The sequence below is a fragment of the Contarinia nasturtii genome, unplaced genomic scaffold (genome assembly GCF_009176525.2).
Source record: "Contarinia nasturtii isolate CC-2019 unplaced genomic scaffold, AAFC_CNas_1.1 Cnas_scaffold_864, whole genome shotgun sequence".
NCBI lineage: Eukaryota > Metazoa > Arthropoda > Insecta > Diptera > Cecidomyiidae > Contarinia > Contarinia nasturtii.
In genome coordinates, this window is record NW_022198211.1 from 3,275,929 (window position 1) to 3,296,771 (window position 20,843).

Here is a 20,843-nt window from a genome sequence, read left to right on the forward strand (position 1 = left end):
ACTTGTTAAAGTTTTCGTTGAAGATTTGGATGCGAAAATGAAGAGTTTCAATGTTGAAACGATTGTGTCAAATTAAATTTTAATCATAAAACATAGTTAAACTATAGATGCATCGCCTTCTGGCTGTTGGAGGACTTGCACCATCATAAAATTGATGGAAAATATTTTGGAGCATATTTTATGCATTTGCATCATGGTCACGACTTTGCACACTTTTCAGCATGAAGATACGGATAAAGTTTCTGCACTGTTGCCATTTTGTGAAACTTTAATTGAAATCGAACACTTAAAATTTTGTGAATAGATTATGACAATGTACAACGGATTTGCTGGCGGACCCATTTTTGGCAGCGTAACGCAATAATACTATTGCTCAACTTTTCACCGCTCTTACAACTTTACGGAATGCATTCGGTGGATTCGATTGTTCTGTTTCAATTTGAATCTAAATGGTGTGCCGGTGCATCGATGACACTCAACCCGCATAGAAAGTCACACAGCTTAGTTGCCATTGTGCATTAAAATTACTTACGATCTAAATGATGCGCTTCTTATGCATAACAAAATGTTACTCTCAATCTCGTACACACACAGTTGGTTGAAAAGTTTTCCCGTTCATTTTGTAGTGTAGAGAGATTGGTAATTCGCTGCTCATCTTGATGCTATGTTTTCGAACCGAGAAAGTTTGACAAAACAATGAAAATGAAGAAAAAAAAAACAGAGACACACATAAACAAATAAATTCACTTTGGATTGAACATCATGGCAATTAACTTAATGAATGTTGGAAATATTCGCACTCTCTTTCGTCTATGTATTTTCAAATGCAAAGTTTTTCGAATAGGGACAATGCTTGCTCTGCTTCCAAGCCACAAATCGAATTCAACTCATAGCACTAATTTAATTTCGTTAGATCCTGTGCACTTCATATCTTCCTCACCACTTATACAGAGACGTTAGAACAAATAGAGTTGAACCAATTTCTGTACATTTCAATTCAAACTATGCCCGACACTAAAACTACAGATTCAATTGAATTTACGTACTATTTCTGTATGTATGGTGTATGCATCTTCATTATAATTTTCGGTTGCATATGAGAGAAAAATCGTATGTTTTTAACTGGAAACGTCAAATTGTTAAAAGGTACTCGAGACGTTGGTTGAATTATGCACTCACGGAAGACAAGTACACATTCAAAATGTGGAATATGTATAAATCATCATTTGCCTGTATATTTTGCCAGTCATTGCCTCGTTACATTTTCTGCTATGTGGTTGCTAGTAGAGAGATTCTACCTTTCATCTCTCAAGGCCACTTTTGTTTGAAGTCCCGCACTTCTTTTGATGTGAAAATGAGAACTTTTGGTCTTATACTTGAATTTACAAACATGTTCTTAACAAACTTGTTTCTTTCATTTGAGTTCATCAAACGCCCGCGACAATGACTAAAATACACACTTTTGCGTGTTTCTTGTTTTTCTTTCTTTTCACTGCCAGTCATTTACATCTTCTTGTTAACCTAGAACTAACACTTCACACTGAATAACTCTAATTCCGTTCTTCTTCTTGTTGTTGCTGTTTTTCCGATGCCACCATATTTGTTATGTTTGTTTTGTAAAAGCTTGATGTCAATTACGATCATCTAACCAAGTGAAACGTACCAGTTTAATAATCTGGTCGTAACATCAAAGTTTTGTACAGATAAATGAAGTACTAATTCATTTTGAAAATCACATTTTCCCGATTGAATCACAACAGCTTCGAAAAAATCGAAATTCATTCATTGAATCAAAAGCTGCATTGTAAATAATAACATCATGCGTAATTTGTCTGTAAAATAAAATGAAATTTAAACTAAAATCCCTTGAAATGGTTTGACCGATTGATGTGTTGGTCAAGTGAGAAAAACGCCTGAAAAATTGTCCATCAGTACAACGGTGAACTCTTTTCCCACCGTCTGTTCGTATTTCATTCATATTGTGTTGTATAATTATGTTTTAGTAAAAAAAAAGAAAATCTGTGAATAAGTCACATACAGAAACGACTATTTCTCTGAATCTGCACACATACGCAACCCTTTGCCAAACTGCATTGTCACAATGATTAACTCAACGTCAAATGAATTAATGTCAACCAAAAAAAGTTGCACAGTTGTTAAACTAACACCAAAACGACAAAATATATCACACAAGACGATTAAGCTGGGCCGGCGACACACGAATCTATTTATTATTTTCCATTTGTTCATTGTTGCAAAGAAATGAAATGGCAAAAAGCAAACTTTGTTCATCGCCATGCTGCAAAACAAATGGATAAAATGTTGGTGTGTGTGGCTCTGGCAGCAATTCATTGGCTTGAATAATAAATCTTTGGGAACGGTGATGGCAGCGAATGGCAACAAAGATTTTGACTTGATGACATTTTTAATTTACTGTATCTTCTTATCGCTTTATGCACACAATATTCGCTTCGAGATTGCATCAGCGATCATCTTGTTTGTTGGATTTTCGCTTTTTCTGCAATGTCATCAATCTTTGAGGCGAATCGAGTAATTGAATGAAATTATAATTTGTGTTGATATTGATATAGCGAATATGGTTATATAAATAGAACTCCTTGCAAATGATGACACCAACAGAAGCGACAAACACGACAATTGAATGAAAGAATGAATGAATGAAACGGCTGAAAAGCTAAGATAAATAGTTTAAAAATGTTTCGATAAATCTTCGTCTATGCACTGTGTGCGAATCACATAATGCTCACGGATTCATTTGAAGCTTATTGAAATATGGCTTTGTGTCGAAGTGTATTTATGTTCATAGCGCGCTACAGATAAATTGTTTGTGCGTTCAAGAAAGATGTCTACATTAGATATTGACACTATTTTTTTGTGTGTTCAATATAAAATTAGCTGTCTAATTAGATTTATTAGTGTACAATTAACACACAATTTTCTCTTCTCTATTTACAGAACCAATAACTGAGATTACTGGAGGTATGTACTATACTCTGTTTGATGCTATTTCACTTTATATGTACTCTAACACTAATACTCTTTTCTCTTCAATAATAAAAGGTCCGGATCTGTTTATCAATAAGGGTTCAACGATAAATTTGACCTGCATTGTTCGCTTTGCACCAGAGCCGCCCCCGCAAATGGTTTGGTCCCACAACTCTGAAGTATGTTTAGTCATTCTTTCTCTCCTTTTGGTTTTCATTCCATTTTCTCAATGGACAACTTTTTTTTCAATTTCGCTTGTTTCTTGCTTTTTTTGTTAAAAAAAATATATATTTTCAAGGCTTTTCCTCGAACATTCAATAGTTTGTTACCCTTTTTACATGAGAGTTTGTCTTTTGTTAATTTTTGTAAAAGTTTTCCTCGAATTTCGTATTTTGTTGGTTAAGAGCGCAACGAGTGGGGACGACGTTTGTATCAAGAACTTTCAACAAGCATTTTAAGTTAAATTTCATTTCAATGTAATTCCAAGACCAAACGGTTTGAAACGACCGTCGAAAAATTGTTCATTGATTGACCAGAGCTATTGTATTTCTGAATCAATAAGAACTAAAACGACATTTATGTGTTGGTTTTGGTGGAACACCGGCACTTTTCAAAATTGTTGCCAGGCTTGTTCAACAACACAGAATAGCCAAATGCTGAAGTATATTTGGCGATACTCAACACGACCACTGATGATCGTAACAGCGTGAATGGACATTGAAGAACGAAGAAAAAAGCCGAACAGTAACAACAACAACCAATCGATATATGTTGAGAAAAGGCCCTGAAAATATCTAATACATGTTTGTTACATCTTTGAGCGCGACGTTCAATAAGTCCTTTTCGATGTTAAGCCATTGTTTGCTTTCGGTATATGTGTTCGTCTCAAAATGTTCACACACCAGTCAATATTCCACGAAAGGAACATGGCAATAACAACATTTAACATTTAAAAAAAGCTGACCGGTTTACACAACAACATCATGGAAACAACCTAGGGGATCGGATCTCGATCAGAAAATAGCGAATTATTCGATATTTTGCGAATTTTATGCGAAATGATTTGTAAGCGATGGGCCAGTAAAGTTGTCATTTAAAAAACAATTCGCAAACAAAACGCTATGAACGTGACCCAATTCGCAAAATTTGTATGTTTTGTATGACAACGAACGAAAGAAAAAATGTTATCCGCTGCCGCTATTCACTCACTTCGTTTTCTTGCGTCGCCGCTATTCACTTGGTTCGTTTGCAAGCGTATATTATATAGTTTGATTGTGATAGCTTTTTGCGAATAGCTTGCGAATTTCTTGAATTATTTTACTAAAATGACGACTTTATCATACAATCAATAAATTTTGTCCATTCGCGAATAGATCATTTCCCCTAGGAAACAACTGAGCGAATCGTGTTCGTTTGTCGTTGCAATTCTTCGTTCTGTCCTTTGGCATGTTTTTGTGTATGTTTTTTTATGTATTAATGACACATGCTATTCTTCAACCATACACAATTTTCTTGTCATTGTTGCTACTATTGTGTCCACTGTTTGCGGTCAATGCTTTTTATTGTAAATATTCGTTGGTTATTCAAATGCGTAGAGAAATCCAAGCAACAGTACTAAACAAATAGACGAGAAGCCGAAAAAGAACAAAAAAGGGGCCAAAATGAGCAAATCATGTAAAAGCAATGCTTTCGTCCATTAAACATCAATAACATCATATAAATGACGTATGGCTTTTCTGTTTTTGTCTGAGCAAATACAATAAAAATAATTAATGATTTATTTAATCGGGAGATCCGTCTACCCAAAAATCTTTGATATACAAAATATTGGTATTTATATAGTTTAACAGCATGGTTTCTTCGGTAATGTTTTGTCGAATTGACTCTTTTGCCTTTGCATTGATGTTTTACCTTTTGCGTTGAAAACGAAATTTTACGATTTTCTATGTTACGATATTTATTATTCAATTATTATTATTATTTACATTTTTGTGGTTTTGTAGGTAATAAATTTTGATTCGCCGAGAGGTGGTATTTCATTGGTAACGGAAAAAGGCCGTCTCACCACCAGCCGTCTGCTCGTACAAAAGGCCATCCAAAGTGATTCTGGAATGTACACGTGTAAGAGCAACTTTTTTAACTCAAAACTACAACTACTAACATATTCTATTAATGCATGAGTTTTACTTTACTTATTATTATTTTTATTTAGCTGAGCAAAATAAAAAATAAATGAGCATTTTATATATACCCGTTTTAGGTGCACCATCCAATGCCAATCCAATTTCAGTTCGCGTTCACATATTGAATGGTAAGTACATTTAGTTTTGAAATGCAATTCGACAGATCAACCAAATAAAATCGAATGTATTGTTCATCTTTGTGGAGGCGCAACCATCAATCTAATCGAATGGAGGGAAAAAAACTTCCACGTGTTCTATTTTTCAATCAAATTCGATTTTAGTAATGAACACACACGCGCACAAAAGATTTTCTAAAAGCTTGTCGCCTGTCTTGAAAATTCTTATCGTCTATTTCAACGAAGCAATTCAATTTAACAACTTTTCACTTGACACAAAATTGCATTAATTTCCACGCGTTTCTCCGTTCATATTTTCACACCATTTGTCGCAGATTTGTCGAATCAGATTTTTGTTTCTTCGATTGCTTTCAATGTTTCTGATTTCCACAAAAAAAAGAGAGTAAAAAAGACCAAAATTTTATTCAAATCGATTTTCCATCAATCAATGCATGTAAACGACCTAATCCAAGTGGAAGTTGTCTAGACTTATGATAAAAGCTTTTGTGAGAGAGATCTTACCCCCTCCTTCTCATAAATTTGGTGTCACATATTTTCACCTGATTCAATAATTTCTATATCGTTTCTGTGAATTTCCGTTTCGATCGAAACGTTCCGTTTTTTTTACTTATTCTACTTAATGAGAACTCGTTGTCTCGTTTTTATCGAGAATTTCAAAATATCTGAGCTTAGCCATTTGTATTCCATTTCACATTTTACTTTTACTCGTTGCGTTTTCATTATACCATCAAAATTAATTGAATGTTTGAATTTGATGGTCGCATATTTGTTGTGCTTGAATTGATTTAGTCACGTTTTGGTCAAAAACAAACACTCTTGAATAAACACCACAACAAGGACAATTCAATTTATCAAAAACAAAAGCTCAGTGAGACACACGGTTAAGCTACTAGTAATGAACGTTTTGTTTTTCAGAACATCCCGCTGCAATGCATCATGGCACATCGTCAATACAGCATCAACCACCAATTCTACTGCTATTGGGCACTTTAACGATGCTGATGGTGCCGTATATCTATCAAAAAATACGACGAAAATTCGATATAACCGATGGAATTAGTTGCTAAGTGATGAACGGCAACGTCCGCCAGCCCTTGTTCCCATCATGGTGCCGTGTTAATACTAAAAAAAATTTAAATAACAAAAAAAATTAATCAAATTAATATTGCCATTAAAATTAGACAAGAGATTAGTAAATTGAAACCAAAATATTGATATAAAATTCACACACAGATATGAACGGATAAGAGGAAAATGCCAACTTCGAATCATTCATGGGTCGTGACATCAGAAAGTGCAATCATGACATTTTATTCTTATCCATTCATATTGAGTTTAACGGAGAAATGAGCTGTTTTTTCTATATACAATACAATATAACATATATTTATATTTTTGTTTTGTTAAATTTCATCATTCTGTGACCGTTCGTTGATTTTTTGATCGTACGTTTCGGTTCTCTGGTGTAGGTATTTAGTATTTTGTGGTATTTTGATTGATATATCTCTGTCATGTGTTTCAATGTATAAAACAGAACGAAAATTAACCAACACACAAAAACCGAAAAGAATAACGCACATGAAAAAAGACCAACAGAAAATCACGTGTCAATCAGCTTCAAACGTTAGCACGTGACACTACCACGATATGTTGATCTTTTTTTTTCAAATTAACATCCACCACAAAATATAGAGAGTATACAGAACTATTTAACATAATAAAAACTAATTTATTTGCTAATTAAAATTGAATTTAGTATAAAATACATAAATACGAACTAACAAATAAATCTATAGTAAAAACGTAATTGTAATTAATAAAAAAAAATATTTTTAACAACCATAAATTATTATACTACATATACACACAGCGCGCGTGGATTATGGAAAGCGTTCCGAATCGAAAATCAATCAGAATTGGTTGAAGGGACGCCAGCAAACACAAATATAATAATAAAACTGGTTTATTATGATATTAAAACTTCAAATCATTTGAAACATTTATTTTAACATTTGTTCAGTGGTTCAAACAATGTAGATACAGTTGATGCTGACAGAATTCATCGAACAAACGACGACTCTAGTCAAATGAAGCATGAAATTAGGAAAAGTTTTCATTGCAATAGTTAAAGTTTGTGTTTTTATTTCGACAAAGAACAAAAAAAATATAAGACAGAACAAAGTTCAATAGACGTTTTGCGTCGTCAACGTTTATGCCCAAATGACGCAAAAATGAATATCACTATTTATCGAAATGCATCAGTACGATAAGTTTTTGTTGAGTTCACACCGGAGTTTTGCCAGCATTTTAATCTCAATACAAATGAATCGGTATATAAAAATATTCTTGATGGTGCGGTTTGATCGATTGACCGTTGTTGACAACAAAGACACTATAACCATGGAAACATCCACATTTTCACCTCAAACCGTACATAAGTCTAGTTATAGATTGAAAATATGGTCAAATAAGTCGAAAAATTTGGTTTGAATTGGCCAAATCTACTTTTAAGAGAATTATTTTAATTTCAATTAAAAGTCTTTGAAAGAACTGTTGATGGATGTTGGACTTTCTTAAAACTGTTCATAACGCATTTCCTTTTTTGACTACGACTAACCAAAAAAACGATGAAGAAATTGAGACTTATCGAATATTTGAAGATTTTGACGCACTCAAAAGCTATTTGTTGCTTTCCATCTTAGCATTTGGAAACTATCTATAACGTTACCACAATTTTCTGCAAAGACTTTTCCAAATAAAAGCTGTTTGCGAAAAACTAAAGTCGAAAAAGCATGTGGAGGCAGCAGTAAGAGTAAAACCCACAAATTAATTATCAAAGTGCATGAGAAATATGCACAAATGGAAATATCTGTTACCATGCCACATGTACATATTTTTCATCATCAAACCAACAATATGTATAAAATGTAATGTAAAGGAAATTCTTGACGATAAGGTAAAATGAATCTTAAAACGAGGGATTGGAAGAGATAGAGAGAGAGAGAGAATGAAGCCAAACAATTTATTCAATCTAAATGCAAACAGTTTGTATGCAATGCACACATGAAAATATTTACTGAAGTGGTTCAACTGAAATTCAAATATCTATCTGTTGGCATGCTCTTTTGCCTTGTGTGTCGGTGTCTGTGTGGAAAGAGATTTGCCCGCAGAATGACTTTTCGTCTAAAATGACAAATAAATTGCATTTTCAAATGTTGCTCCAACAAAAATGGCATCTTTTTATTTATTTTGTAACGTTTGAGTCACTGGATCCAATGCATAGATATTGTGAAAAGTTTTCTATATGGTATACCGTATACGTGTTATAGTAGATGTATAACATTGTTGATTTTTTACTACCATGGGACTTTCGATATTATGATATGCTTGAACTTCCATGCTCTTCGTTTCGGCGAGTGATGAGTTCGTCATCGACCCGCGACTTCTCTGCCCACTCTGATGATAACGAACAATTGAGTTTGTGAATCGGTGGGATTACAGTGTTTCAGCATGCTGCAATGCAACTTAGTTGCACTTTACTTTGACAGACAAGTGTTTCAATTTGTTATAATCTTGGCAAGAACTCTGTGATGCTTCATGAAAAATTTAATGATTTACGACATACAGAGAATCACAAAGACCATTGAAAAGTGAACTGTTTGTGAAAAGTTGCTCTTTATGTTAATTAGCAAAGAAACGGCAAATTTATATATACATGTGTATGTTTACACACAGAATTTAAACAGAAAATCAGTCTTTGGCAAATGGTTCTTTTCATGGAATTAATTGAAATTCGGTGGTTCGAGTAAAGAAAATTGTTTACGAACAGAATCGTGACTGATTTTAGTATTTAAAAATGAAATTACTGACAACACACTGTACTTTTGACTTTTCCATTTAATGTGTGACGGCTAGACCATAGCATCAACATCAAAAATAATGAAGACGGTCACCACTACAACGAACCATAACTGCAGCACACTGACGATAAATGCAAAAAAAAAATATGAATTAAGCAGTTAGATTTTGAAGTAAACTTCTCTTGATGCGCAAATAATTACATTAGAGCAGCAGAAGCAAACACCAGTGAAAATTTGTAACTGATTGAAATGAGTTGTTAAATAATGGAAAAATATGCAAAATGTTGTTAAAATATCTGTCAGTGGTCGACATGGGTTTTTTGTTTCTAACGTGTGGTTTTCTTGTTTGAGTTGGACTCGCTCTCTGTTTCATCAGCAATGAAAAATATTCGGTTTTACCTGCACCTTACACTGAAATGTAAGTGAATTTCGTTATTTTCATTGCACGTCTGAAATCATATTTCGAGGTAAGAGTTCTACATGATGTTTTTTAAACTTCTTCTTGTTGCTCCTAACGAGTTAACTGGATAAATTGACCTAAAGCTGTACGACTTTGCTACGGAATGAATAGCACGCGCAGTAATGCGATTCAGTTGGAAGAATTTAATGAAAAACTTGGATGCGAATGAAATGACGGCTGACTAACACTTTAAATTTGAACATGGCATTCGATGATTGTTGAAAGCTGCCATTATTGGATGAATATTTTCTTGCTCCTCTTTGCGAGCTGAATGCAAAATTTTAAGCGTCCTGGAAAGGAAATGTTAAATTTGGAATGAATATTCATTGCAACGTGTTAAATTTGCATTGTTAATGGCAATGAGAGGATGTGAAGACTTCAAGTCTCTTTGAGCCGACGGTGGTGCCCCGAATTTCAAAGTGGACGTCAATGTAATTCAACAACTCAAATCGAAACTAAAGAGTGCGCCAATTTTAAAATTTGCTGTCATTTCCTCCCATTGGTTAATGGGTACAATTGAACGAATTGTTACTGATTTCTTCGAATTGAAATAATTTAAAAAATTTCATGAAGTCTTGCTTCATAGCACCTCCAATTCTAGTCAAAACAGAACAAAAGAAAAACTGAAAATTGAAGAGCTTTTCTGCATCAGACAGAGAACATTTTTTACCTTCAGTTTTTGATAACGGTTGGATTCCCTCAAACTATTCGACCGCATGATTGTTATAAGAGGAAATCAGTTTTTTACCAGGCTTCAATTTGTTACTTATTCAAATGGGAAGTACGGGGAAGTATTTACTATCAAAATTAAAATGTTTTTCAACACAATTCAATTCTTATTACACGACGATTCACAGAATTATGGTACAGATTTCGACCATAGAGTATCAAGCTACTTACAATACATGATTACGTGAAAATTTTATACTCAAACTTGCATCGAAGAACAAGAATTTTCGGATGAAGTGATTAGAATACACAACAGAAAAGAGATTTTTAAATTTAGTTTGTGGTTGGAATATGTCAAAAGCAAACGTACAATGTAATTTTGAAGAACAATGTTGTCGGACTTATCATATCTATCATCTGGATGATGTAATAATAGATTTTCGGATAAAATACACATTTATTATATTGTTTATAGTACATTCTACACCATACAATTTCGATAATTCCTGTTTTGGAATATTCGCAAAACAAAACCTCTTAAATTTTCGGGAGAGTTGAATGTCGATTAAATATATTCTATTCCAAATAAGAATCTGCCATTTTTGAGTATCTTGAAATCATGAATAGAATACATTCAATTTACGTAAATTCTATACTTCCAATTCACCAAAACAAAACCAATGAAATTTATTTCTGATTTTCAGTTTTCAAGTAATATATTTTATCCGGCAAACCAGTGAAACGTCTAATTTGTTATCCAAACTGTGTTTTACGGTTTAGAAAATAAGTTAAAATTGTTTTGTCTGTATATTTCTTGGGTTTCACTATTACAATCTTATACATTGCCATCTTCGCGGTTTTTGTATCCTGCACTCTCTTGGAGTTTAAACGAAGACACTGCCGTTCAAACATTTTGTTTCGCTACACAACTGAAATCTGATAACTTTCCCTTGTTTAAACATCCAAATATTTCGTGTTCAGTACAACTACTTGTGCTCTAGATACAAGTATTTGCAATACATGAAAGTCGCAATGTATTTACATTAATTAGAAGAGGATAAATGGAAATGAAAATACCGAAAACAGTGGTTTATTATTGAACGAATGGTAAACAAATAAATTGCTATGGTGTCCGGGGAATTAACAGTCAAAGTAATGAAATTCATCGTTCAACATTAATTGAACCGAGAGAAGTCAAATGTTTAATAATAAATTAGAAAATTATACACACATTGAACTTTTAGCCAAAAAATTAAATGGAACGATTGCGATGCTCTTAAGTGTCTACAAAATTCCATACCAAATGCCCTTTTAAAGACCGACCATTTCCGTACATATTTGACATTTGAGAGATATTATAAAACATAAAATGTTTAAGTTAGATGACGACGTGAGAAGAATCTATGCAAGGCCAATAAATACAGTTGATCACATTTTGGTTATCTATGAAGAGTTACCAAAACGAAAATAAATTAAAGTAATATATTACTATTACATAAAGAACCATTATGTGGTCGGATGACACAAAGAGTTTATTTATTTATTGATTGATGATTATGATTAGAAAAAGTGTTTATATTTAAATATGAAAAAAAAAAAAAAATTAAAAACCAAAATATGGATTACATGAAAAATTTGTAAATAAGTTCATTGTGATAATGAGACTCAGTTTTATACTTGTTAAGTATAAATTATCCAGTTTGAAAGAGTGGCAAAAAGGCGTAGAACAGCATAAGGTAAATGCAAAAAATAAACAGCGATACGATAGACAGTTATAGGAAAGAATATTGCAGAACAAAAACAAACAAAAAAATTATAGCCCGTTATGTCGTAATGGATAAGAAAATTAAAAAATGGAATATTATAGCTTCGTAAGACAAGAAACGCAAATTACAATTTCAATCTCATTTTGCGTTGGTGACACACTCTGGAACGGTATTACTTTGTTGATTGACGCCAAAACCTTTACTTTAACAAACGATGTATATGCTCAATTTTAGCACTTTGAATGCGTGAAGTTACGATTTATGCACATCAAAGAACCGTGTAACTCAATTCCGTTTTTTTTATTTATCGATTCTGTTTCTTCATGACGTGATGAGAAAAATATACCATAAAAATGAAATCTTTTTTCTCCAAGATTTCTGCAGTATTCGCCTCAAAGGAAGTGGAAACGACGTGAAACACTTGAGAAAACATTGATGCAAATCATAAAGGAACAAAAAAAAAATAAATATACATCCATTTTTCTAGTCAGTAAGTAAAGCGAAAGAAAAATTCACACAATAAAAAATCACGTATAAAGATTATATTATCCAAACAAAAAAAATGAAACGAAAAAAAATAATAGTCATAAAATACTACTTTTAAGAAAAAAAAAGAAGCCGAATGGTCAAAACTGTGTGACAAAAATGAATTAACACAATGTTTAATATGAATTCAGAGAGACTCTTCATAATCGACTCACACAAGAATTTTAAGAACTCAAAATAAAAGAACTATGTTGGATATATTAAATTATGCATTTTTTTATTATATTGTGTGCTCCATTCATCTTTGTTTTTTCAAAAGAATATAGGTAAGTGCCTGGAAAGAAAGGCCACTTTTTTATACATCACATTCAATTAATTCATAAAGCACTTAAGCATTTTTTTCTTTCAGAACAAACAAACGGATCTTTGGAGCTTAAGTTTTGAATTGGTTTCTTTCTTATTAAAAGATTTTTTCTTGAATTTTTTTCGCAAATACGTAAAATGGGCGACAAGACGATCTAAGTGGAATTGAAAAGGACGTGGATTATTCTTTTTTTTGATCATTTCTTATTGACCTTTTGAATTCCATTACTTTTTACGAATTATAATTTATGCTCAACTTTTTATTCACGAAATCGAATATCCTCTCTTGATTAAGTTCACGTTCCATTCGAATGTACAACCGATTCGGAAAGCCAAATGAATAAAGTTCATTTGCGGACGGGGTAAGTTGGGTTTATGTCGCATACGGATTAAGTACGACAACTTTGGGAATTGCAAACACTTAAAACTTTATCACTTTAAAATCAGAGTTTCGATTGTAAAGTTTTGTATCAGCCTTCAATACACAACTTTGCTTATTAAATGTAATCGAGTGTGCTACACTCAGTGTCGCAATGATCGAAAATCATGTCGGGATTAAAATGCAAGCATCACCGGCAAAATTCATCGCAATCTTAAAGCTTGTGCATCTTAAATAACGAGGGCCACTTGTATCAACACAATTCCGTTTCAAATGCAGACGCACACACCGAAACCAGTACTGTAAACAGAATTGGAACATGAAAAGTGCAATTAAAACAAATTTTCCGAAAGTCACATGGAAAACTGAATGTGTCGGTCTTCTTTATGTTTGTGTATGCACTAAATGATTCATTATCCGTCTTTGGTGGATGCGCGCATCTACTTGCACGCGTATGAAGCATATTTGCTGGCAATTAACCGCATTGCAAATGCGGAAGAGCGGATCCCGCATTTAAACGGTATCCGTTGCTATTATTATAGACTATCAGTGCAGAAAGTTCAGAAAAACAAACCGAATGAAATATAAATAAAATTTTATTTGAACATTTGCTCTCGCTCTTTATATGTTTCTGACCAGCTCTGGTTTTTCGCACAAGATATTTTCAATTACAAACGAAATGCACTTGCACAGTGCACACGCATACACATTTAGTCTTTTGCGGACGAGCAGTATTTTTACCGTTCGCAGATGGTTGCAAACTATTCCTTAAAAACATATAAGTATCACTTAACCCACATTGCACGCAAGCATATTGCATCATCATAAAGCTCCGAAACAAAAACCATTTCCACCAACATCTACAAGCAGGAAAGAGTGAACAAAAAAGTGCACATGCTATCAAACAGCCTCTCAAAATCATTACTATTCGTCTTTGTTAATTTTCACATTCAATGTGGTTTTCTTTCAAGAACTTGAACATTTTGAGAGCAACAGCATAATATCAATGACTTTCTAAGTCATTGAAATCGCTTCATTATGCGAAGTTTCCAATTGAAGAAAGCAAACTTCTGCAAGAGAAAACGATTCATTGAATGAATCACGTATAATGCCATATATACATCACTTTTCGCTCAGACGTTATACATAGAATCAACCAGAATAAATATTAATATAAATCAAGTGAAATAGATCAAAATGTAATGCATTTATAATTTTGGCACCAACTCAACTACAAAGAGTGATCGAACTCTTGAACTCTTCTTTGGTTTCACTGCAAACAAATTGTATTTAAGAGATTGTGAACAAATGGATTTTTTCGAGCTCATACACACACATAAGGCTTGAATGCATTGCGTTAAGAAATCATGTTTACGGCAAATGTGAGCAACGATTCAAATTAAATTATTTGCACAAAGTAAATTCATATCGTGGAAACTGAGTGATGTTCCCCGTGCCAAGGGAAATGCGATGTATGTATGTATGAGCTATGTCGTAACAAATTAAAATATATTCATATTCATTCACACATTGTCTACAAATAAATACAAATTATTGCTTGTATTTGATGCACCTATTTCCACGTGATCAAACATTGCAAAATAATTATTAGCTAAAGCTCTTACTAGTCGAGATCAAAGCAAATTTATTCAAATTAAATTTGGATCAGCATTTCAAACCACATTGAAACAATGCCGCCTACCCCAATAGATTTCATGCGAAAACAAAGAAATATATTTTCCAATAAAATTGCATCGAATTCAATTCTTGTTGAACACTTGACCTTAAACACCTCACGAGGGTTGATATACATATAACATACATTATAACATTCCCATTGAGAATTTATACATTTTGCGTACGCGCCGATACGGGCGCTGACACAGCATTGACATTTGGTAGATGCGATGGCTATGGTGTGTGTATGGTGTAACTGTTGACTAAATTCCATTGGTAGTATAAGTATATTGCATCCTTTTCAGTGCAGTTCATGATTGTGATGCGTTCATATAAATCAATGTGGTCACACAGGGCAGGGTGCATAAAATATGTCGAACTCTCGCCACATTTACACATCATATTACGGGAATATATTGATAATTGCTATTGTTGTAGCCCAGCGAACGTTGATATCCCTCTCTCCTCGCAGTGTGTACATAAAATGTTGAAATATTGTGCTGTTGCATTAATTAACATCACAAATTAATTTACACTCTGGATCAAATGCAGTGGCATTTCAGAGTCCCCCGCTCTGTCAGAGTGTGTTTGTTTTGTTTAATTGTCAAATAGGTTTTGTAGTTTTCTGCAGTGGACAAAATGCAAGCGTACATTTGAATTGGTCACAGATGCATAGATACACGCACAAGAGCTATAGCTAATGTGAGACAGTACGTGAATGCACGGTATTCAATGGATATATTTTAGTTTCGCATACAAGCTCATAAATTACGCTTTTTCCGTCGTTACTCTTGGGATTGGTGTCTTGCGGAAATGAAATATTGCGATGCGGACACAAACCGAATCATGCTCGATGGCCACATAAATGCAAATAATCTGCGAAACGGTCATTGTATGATAATAAAAACATCGAAAATAACACAGCATTTTTGGAGACCAGCGTTCTAAATTGACATTTTATGCCAGTTTTTTTTTTGTTCTCTTTCATAATCATTCAAATGTGAAGTATCAGAGAGAGAGAGAGAGTAGCAGAGAATAGGTGCTGAATCGAAATGACCATCAATTTACATAATGTCACATTAAATAGATGGATCGACTTCAATGTTTTATTGAAAATCATAAATTTTCAGATTAAACAGCAAACACATGCCAACGACAAAACATAAGGAACAGCTTCTTGGTTCACTAGCTGCTAACATCTTATCGTTGGATTGTTAAAATCCTCTTCATTTTTGAATTTTAAACTTTTAACAAGACGATAAAGTTTTTCTCTTCTATTCGGTTTCGGTTACTTTTTTTTATCGTCGCGTTGTTCAGCTCATTCATTATTTCAACAAATTTATTTCAATTGGATGGCTCTTTTATTTTGCATAATCAACAGAAAATTTGGTTTTCATTTTTGTTTTCATTGTCGCTCTGTGAGTTCAGACTCAAGAGATTCGAAATGTGCGAAACGTTCGTCTGTCGACAGCGACCACCCTCCAAACCTATTTGATATGCATTTGCGATGGCGTGCATTTATTATAGCGATTCTAATTATCCAATGTGCTTAATTAGTCACTGTTCTAGGTTGGTATTATATGTATATCGTTGTTCAACGTTTACACAACTTGCCTTCATCGTCGAATTCCTTTTCCATGGTATCCGTTGCCATCAAAATAGCAAAGAAAAACGCCACATAAAGCTTACTCTTTTTCTATTTTTTATCAGCTTTTTTTCTCTTCATTTACTACATGGGTTTTTCTTTAGCCTGACGGCACTTTTTCCGCCGTGCATGCAGTGTGTAACCTCTGTCACATAACATAATTTAGCGCAGCCGCCAGTTAATTGGGATCCGCACACAGTATTTAACGCGCTTCAGTGAAACAAAAGGGGTGTGTACATGTGTATATGCTTGTGAATGCGTTAATTTTGTGCTGGAATTCTTCACGCCATTTACAAATACCAGAAAGAATGCACAAACGCTTCTTTCGTGGAACTTTTAATTTCTCGCCCTTTCACTCATAATGTAGTCTCTTTCTCTGTCTTTCTTTCAACATGAAGTCTATGTCTGTAACTATGACTGTGAAATATACTATAAACTTCTCTCGCACACATACTATTCCCATATGCTGAGTGTATTTATTCCCACATCAATTACATTAAAAATTTATTCAGATATTATTTCCCACATCCACATACAAGCGACCGCTAAATTTGTTGCCACACCGCAAAATAGTTTCAAACATTTTACACCCCGATTCACACGGTATACGTATTTGGTCAAAATACTCCATGTTTCCACACAAATACGGGAAAATGTCATTTCGTAGTTGGAAAACTTGTCTCAGAATTAGTTGATTCAAATGGACAAAAATTAAATTGGTTGTTTTTTTTCATTTTCATTTCCTTTGTGCATTGGTTTGTTGACAAAGTTCCTTTTTTCGCACAAAAAAAAAAAACTGAAAATATGAAATGATCGAAAATTATACGTATAAAATTCTTGTGGTCTTTTGTCTTTTGTACATATAAACGGTGCTAATATCCCGTGTAGTATACGGGCGCTAAATGGAAGTCGCAGGCGCTCTTATTTGCGCTTTGGAAGAGGAATGACCGAGAGCGCAAAATATTTTGTCGCGCTATCGAGGATTTCTCTTTAAACATTTTCGCATAAAGACACAGCAACCGAATATGAGTTATGTATACAGTACATACAGTCCACAGAGTCGCTCAATATCATAGCACACTATGCACATTGTGCATACTATTCATATTGTGTGCTATGCTAGTAAGTGACTCTATCGACTGTATGTACTGTATACATAACTCATATTCGGTTGCTGTGTCTTTATGCGAAAATGTTTAAAGAGAAATCCTCGATAGCGCGACAAAATATTTTGCGCTCTCGGTCATTCCTCTTCCAAAGCGCAAATAAGAGCGCCTGCGACTTCCATTTAGCGCCCGTATACTACACGGGATACATTAAAAATAAATACAGAAAAACAAATTCCCTCAATCGAAGGTTAATCCTATTTTATGTAGACTGAAAAAACTCATTTCACCAAGTGTCCAGAAAAAAATTATATCAAATGAATCTCACTGCACTTTTTGATGGCATTACATTGGGAACAAATTTTTGTTCGAACTAAATTGAGTTAGTTTCTCCACCCCATGGTTTGTTTGATATTTTCATATGTGTTCTTCTGTTTTTTTTTATCTAGTGGTAAACAAATTTAGATCGCAAACGAAATATGTATGGACAAGAGGAAAAAAACACGATCATGCAGACAAGCTGAACGTGACAAAGGTAGAAAAAAGGCAACTAAAAACAACTATTTGTGCATTCATGAAAAAGTCATCAAAATGCGATTTCGCAATGAAATTTACACACACACAAACAAGAGTTCGAAATAGGAGATTTGGTTCGGTTCATGAATGCGCATTGCAATATCTCGTTTGAAATGCATAGCACAGCATCATACGTTGATGCGGTTTTACATACGAAACTCAAAACTCAATTTTAAATAGCATCTGATATAGGAGTGAGAGAGGTAAATGCATACCAATTGCGTACCATAGTTCGTACCATATTCACCCAGAAGCACTTTTTATGTGTAGTTAGTTCGTTTGCAGAATAGTGCACGAATCACCGAATAAATAAAAATAAATTTCAAATCGAAATAAAAACAATTTGAAATGAGATTCCGAGCAACCATCGAACGCTGGCGCTGTGTGTTTTTTTTTGTGTGGTTTTTACTTGATCATAGTTGCATTCTTTCAGCAAATTTGAAAACATTCTGATTCAGTTTACGTTGTTTGCATGGTTGTTTTATTTTCGACAGTTTTTATTTTTATGTTTGTTTTGCTTGTTTATTTTTCGTTCTTTTTTTTGTTCAATGTCATCAACAAGACGAATCATTCGCTAGTTTTTTATATCGTAACAGTGAAGTACATAATGAGCATGTACCAATCTGCATAAAAAACTAGTTAGATAAGAAAATGGATAAAAAGTAAAATAAAAAAATAGAAAAACAACGCAGTCACAATGAAGAGAACAAAAGCACTTAATCTAAAGTAAATGCTTTGTTTAAGCGTCTGCACTGTTTGCATGCATTAGACAAAAATTTAATTTGTTGTCTTCACTTCATGAAAGAAAAAATGTTTTACGATAAAATGAAGGTATTCATTATCTGACTCCCAGCTGAGCCATGGATGTCAATTGTTTGCTCAGTTTAAATTGAGAACAATATTTGAGTTGCATTTTCAGTATAATTTTAATGTGTACAGTGCACACAAAATGATTTCAATGAGTATATTTTTTAGTTGTTTTTGCGACGGAGCTTATTGCAGATATTTTATGGAAAAAATTCTTTAAGTACCCTAGAACCGATCTGGCATATGCGGTGTCCGGACACCAGAAAGAATGCCTGAAAATATAAAGACAACGAACATTTACATTTATTGATTAGACCTCAGAAAAACGGTTTAAATATACAAAATTAAATGAGCAAAGATAAATGACATCGGCGTATTGAGGTGATATTTTATTATTTAATGTGCTTTTAACATTTTTCGTTTGATCACTATTTGGCTGAATGTGAGACTTTTGAACCACTAAACTCTTCACCGACTGAATTTGTGGTGCTATTTAATTCGATGAATTTTGTGCGTCGCACGAAAAATGTGCGTATGCGGCATACTATGCTCATAATAAAACAAGAGTAGGCAGAAATGTGATTACATTTCACAACTAATGCCACTTATTGTGTACGCAATTATTAGTGCTTTAAAAATGTGTGTCAAGATGACAACAAAAATCAGAGAACAGAAAAAAACACTTTTCATTTAAAATACAATAAAATTTAATAAAAAAGCGACCAATTAAATGAGTAACATGTTTTTGACTTGGAACAACATTTTCGATTTATTTATGAGTGTTTGTTTACGATTTTGGACGATTTTAATTAAAAGTGTTAAATTGATTGCTAATGATGAGACGTGGGATATGTTTTAATGGGTCTCGTTGTTCGCCGAGTGGATGCTACAAGTCTGGCTGTGTATATAAATTACAAATGATGCTTTTATCGAGCACAGCTGAGAATGTCCAGCATTTGGTCCGGTTGCCTAATACAAAGGTCATGCAAAGACAAAATTCGCATGAATTTTCCCTTAATTCGAATTTTACGGGACATTTTTTGTGTTCCGTCTCACGAATTTCCTCTTAATCCCAGTACTTTTCTGCTAGATTTCTCTCTCTATTCGGTTTGCTGCCACGAAGAACCTTTTTATAAGAAGCAGCATGCTTTTTTGTCTTAAAAAAGAAGAGGTATTTACGTGTATGCACGTTCCGGATGAAGCTCATTCATGCGATGTTGTTATATAAATTTATGTAAGTAATAATATCCCATAGTTGTCTTTGTCACACACACACACAACACCGTTATTACACGCGGCAACTAAAGTATGCTTAATTAAAAAAGACGCCAAACAACGCATGTTGTGCATAAAAGCACAACACCAAAGTCCAAAGCACACAATAAACGAGGTGCAAAAAAATGTTGTTGTATTTATGTGAACAACTAACGAGGAATTAGGAGCCTGTTTAATAGCTTATACACGAAAATGAATGAACGCCGAAAGGAGGATGAAAACACATCCGCACATCTTAAAGCGAAATGAAAGCAACAACAACCGAGAATAAAGAAACAATAAGCCAAGATGAAAAGAGAGTTACTGTTTTTTTTTTGTGGGTAAAAGTACTCAAGACTTGAGTCCTTTCTCCACTTTTGGTTGGTATTTCAACAGATCTACTTGATAAATGTTTTGAACACAACGAACAGCAAATACTAGCAAGAAACAGTTTTCAGCATGGTTAGAA

General features: G+C 33.6%; 1 protein-coding gene across 2 annotated transcripts in view; it reads left to right on the plus strand.

Annotated features, from left to right (window-relative positions):
- Window positions 1-12,766, plus strand: part of LOC116342405 (zwei Ig domain protein zig-8) — a 185,978-nt gene extending 173,212 nt beyond the window's left edge. For both annotated transcript variants that reach the window (XM_031770007.1, XM_031770008.1), the window contains exons 6-10: window positions 2,977-3,000; window positions 3,082-3,185; window positions 5,010-5,127; window positions 5,267-5,317; window positions 6,242-12,766. In XM_031770007.1, the coding sequence (XP_031625867.1) occupies window positions 2,977-3,000; window positions 3,082-3,185; window positions 5,010-5,127; window positions 5,267-5,317; window positions 6,242-6,393 (449 nt within the window). In that variant the 3' untranslated portion in view covers window positions 6,394-12,766. The remainder of the gene's footprint in view (window positions 1-2,976; window positions 3,001-3,081; window positions 3,186-5,009; window positions 5,128-5,266; window positions 5,318-6,241) is intronic.
- Window positions 12,767-20,843: the final 8,077 nt, after the last annotated feature.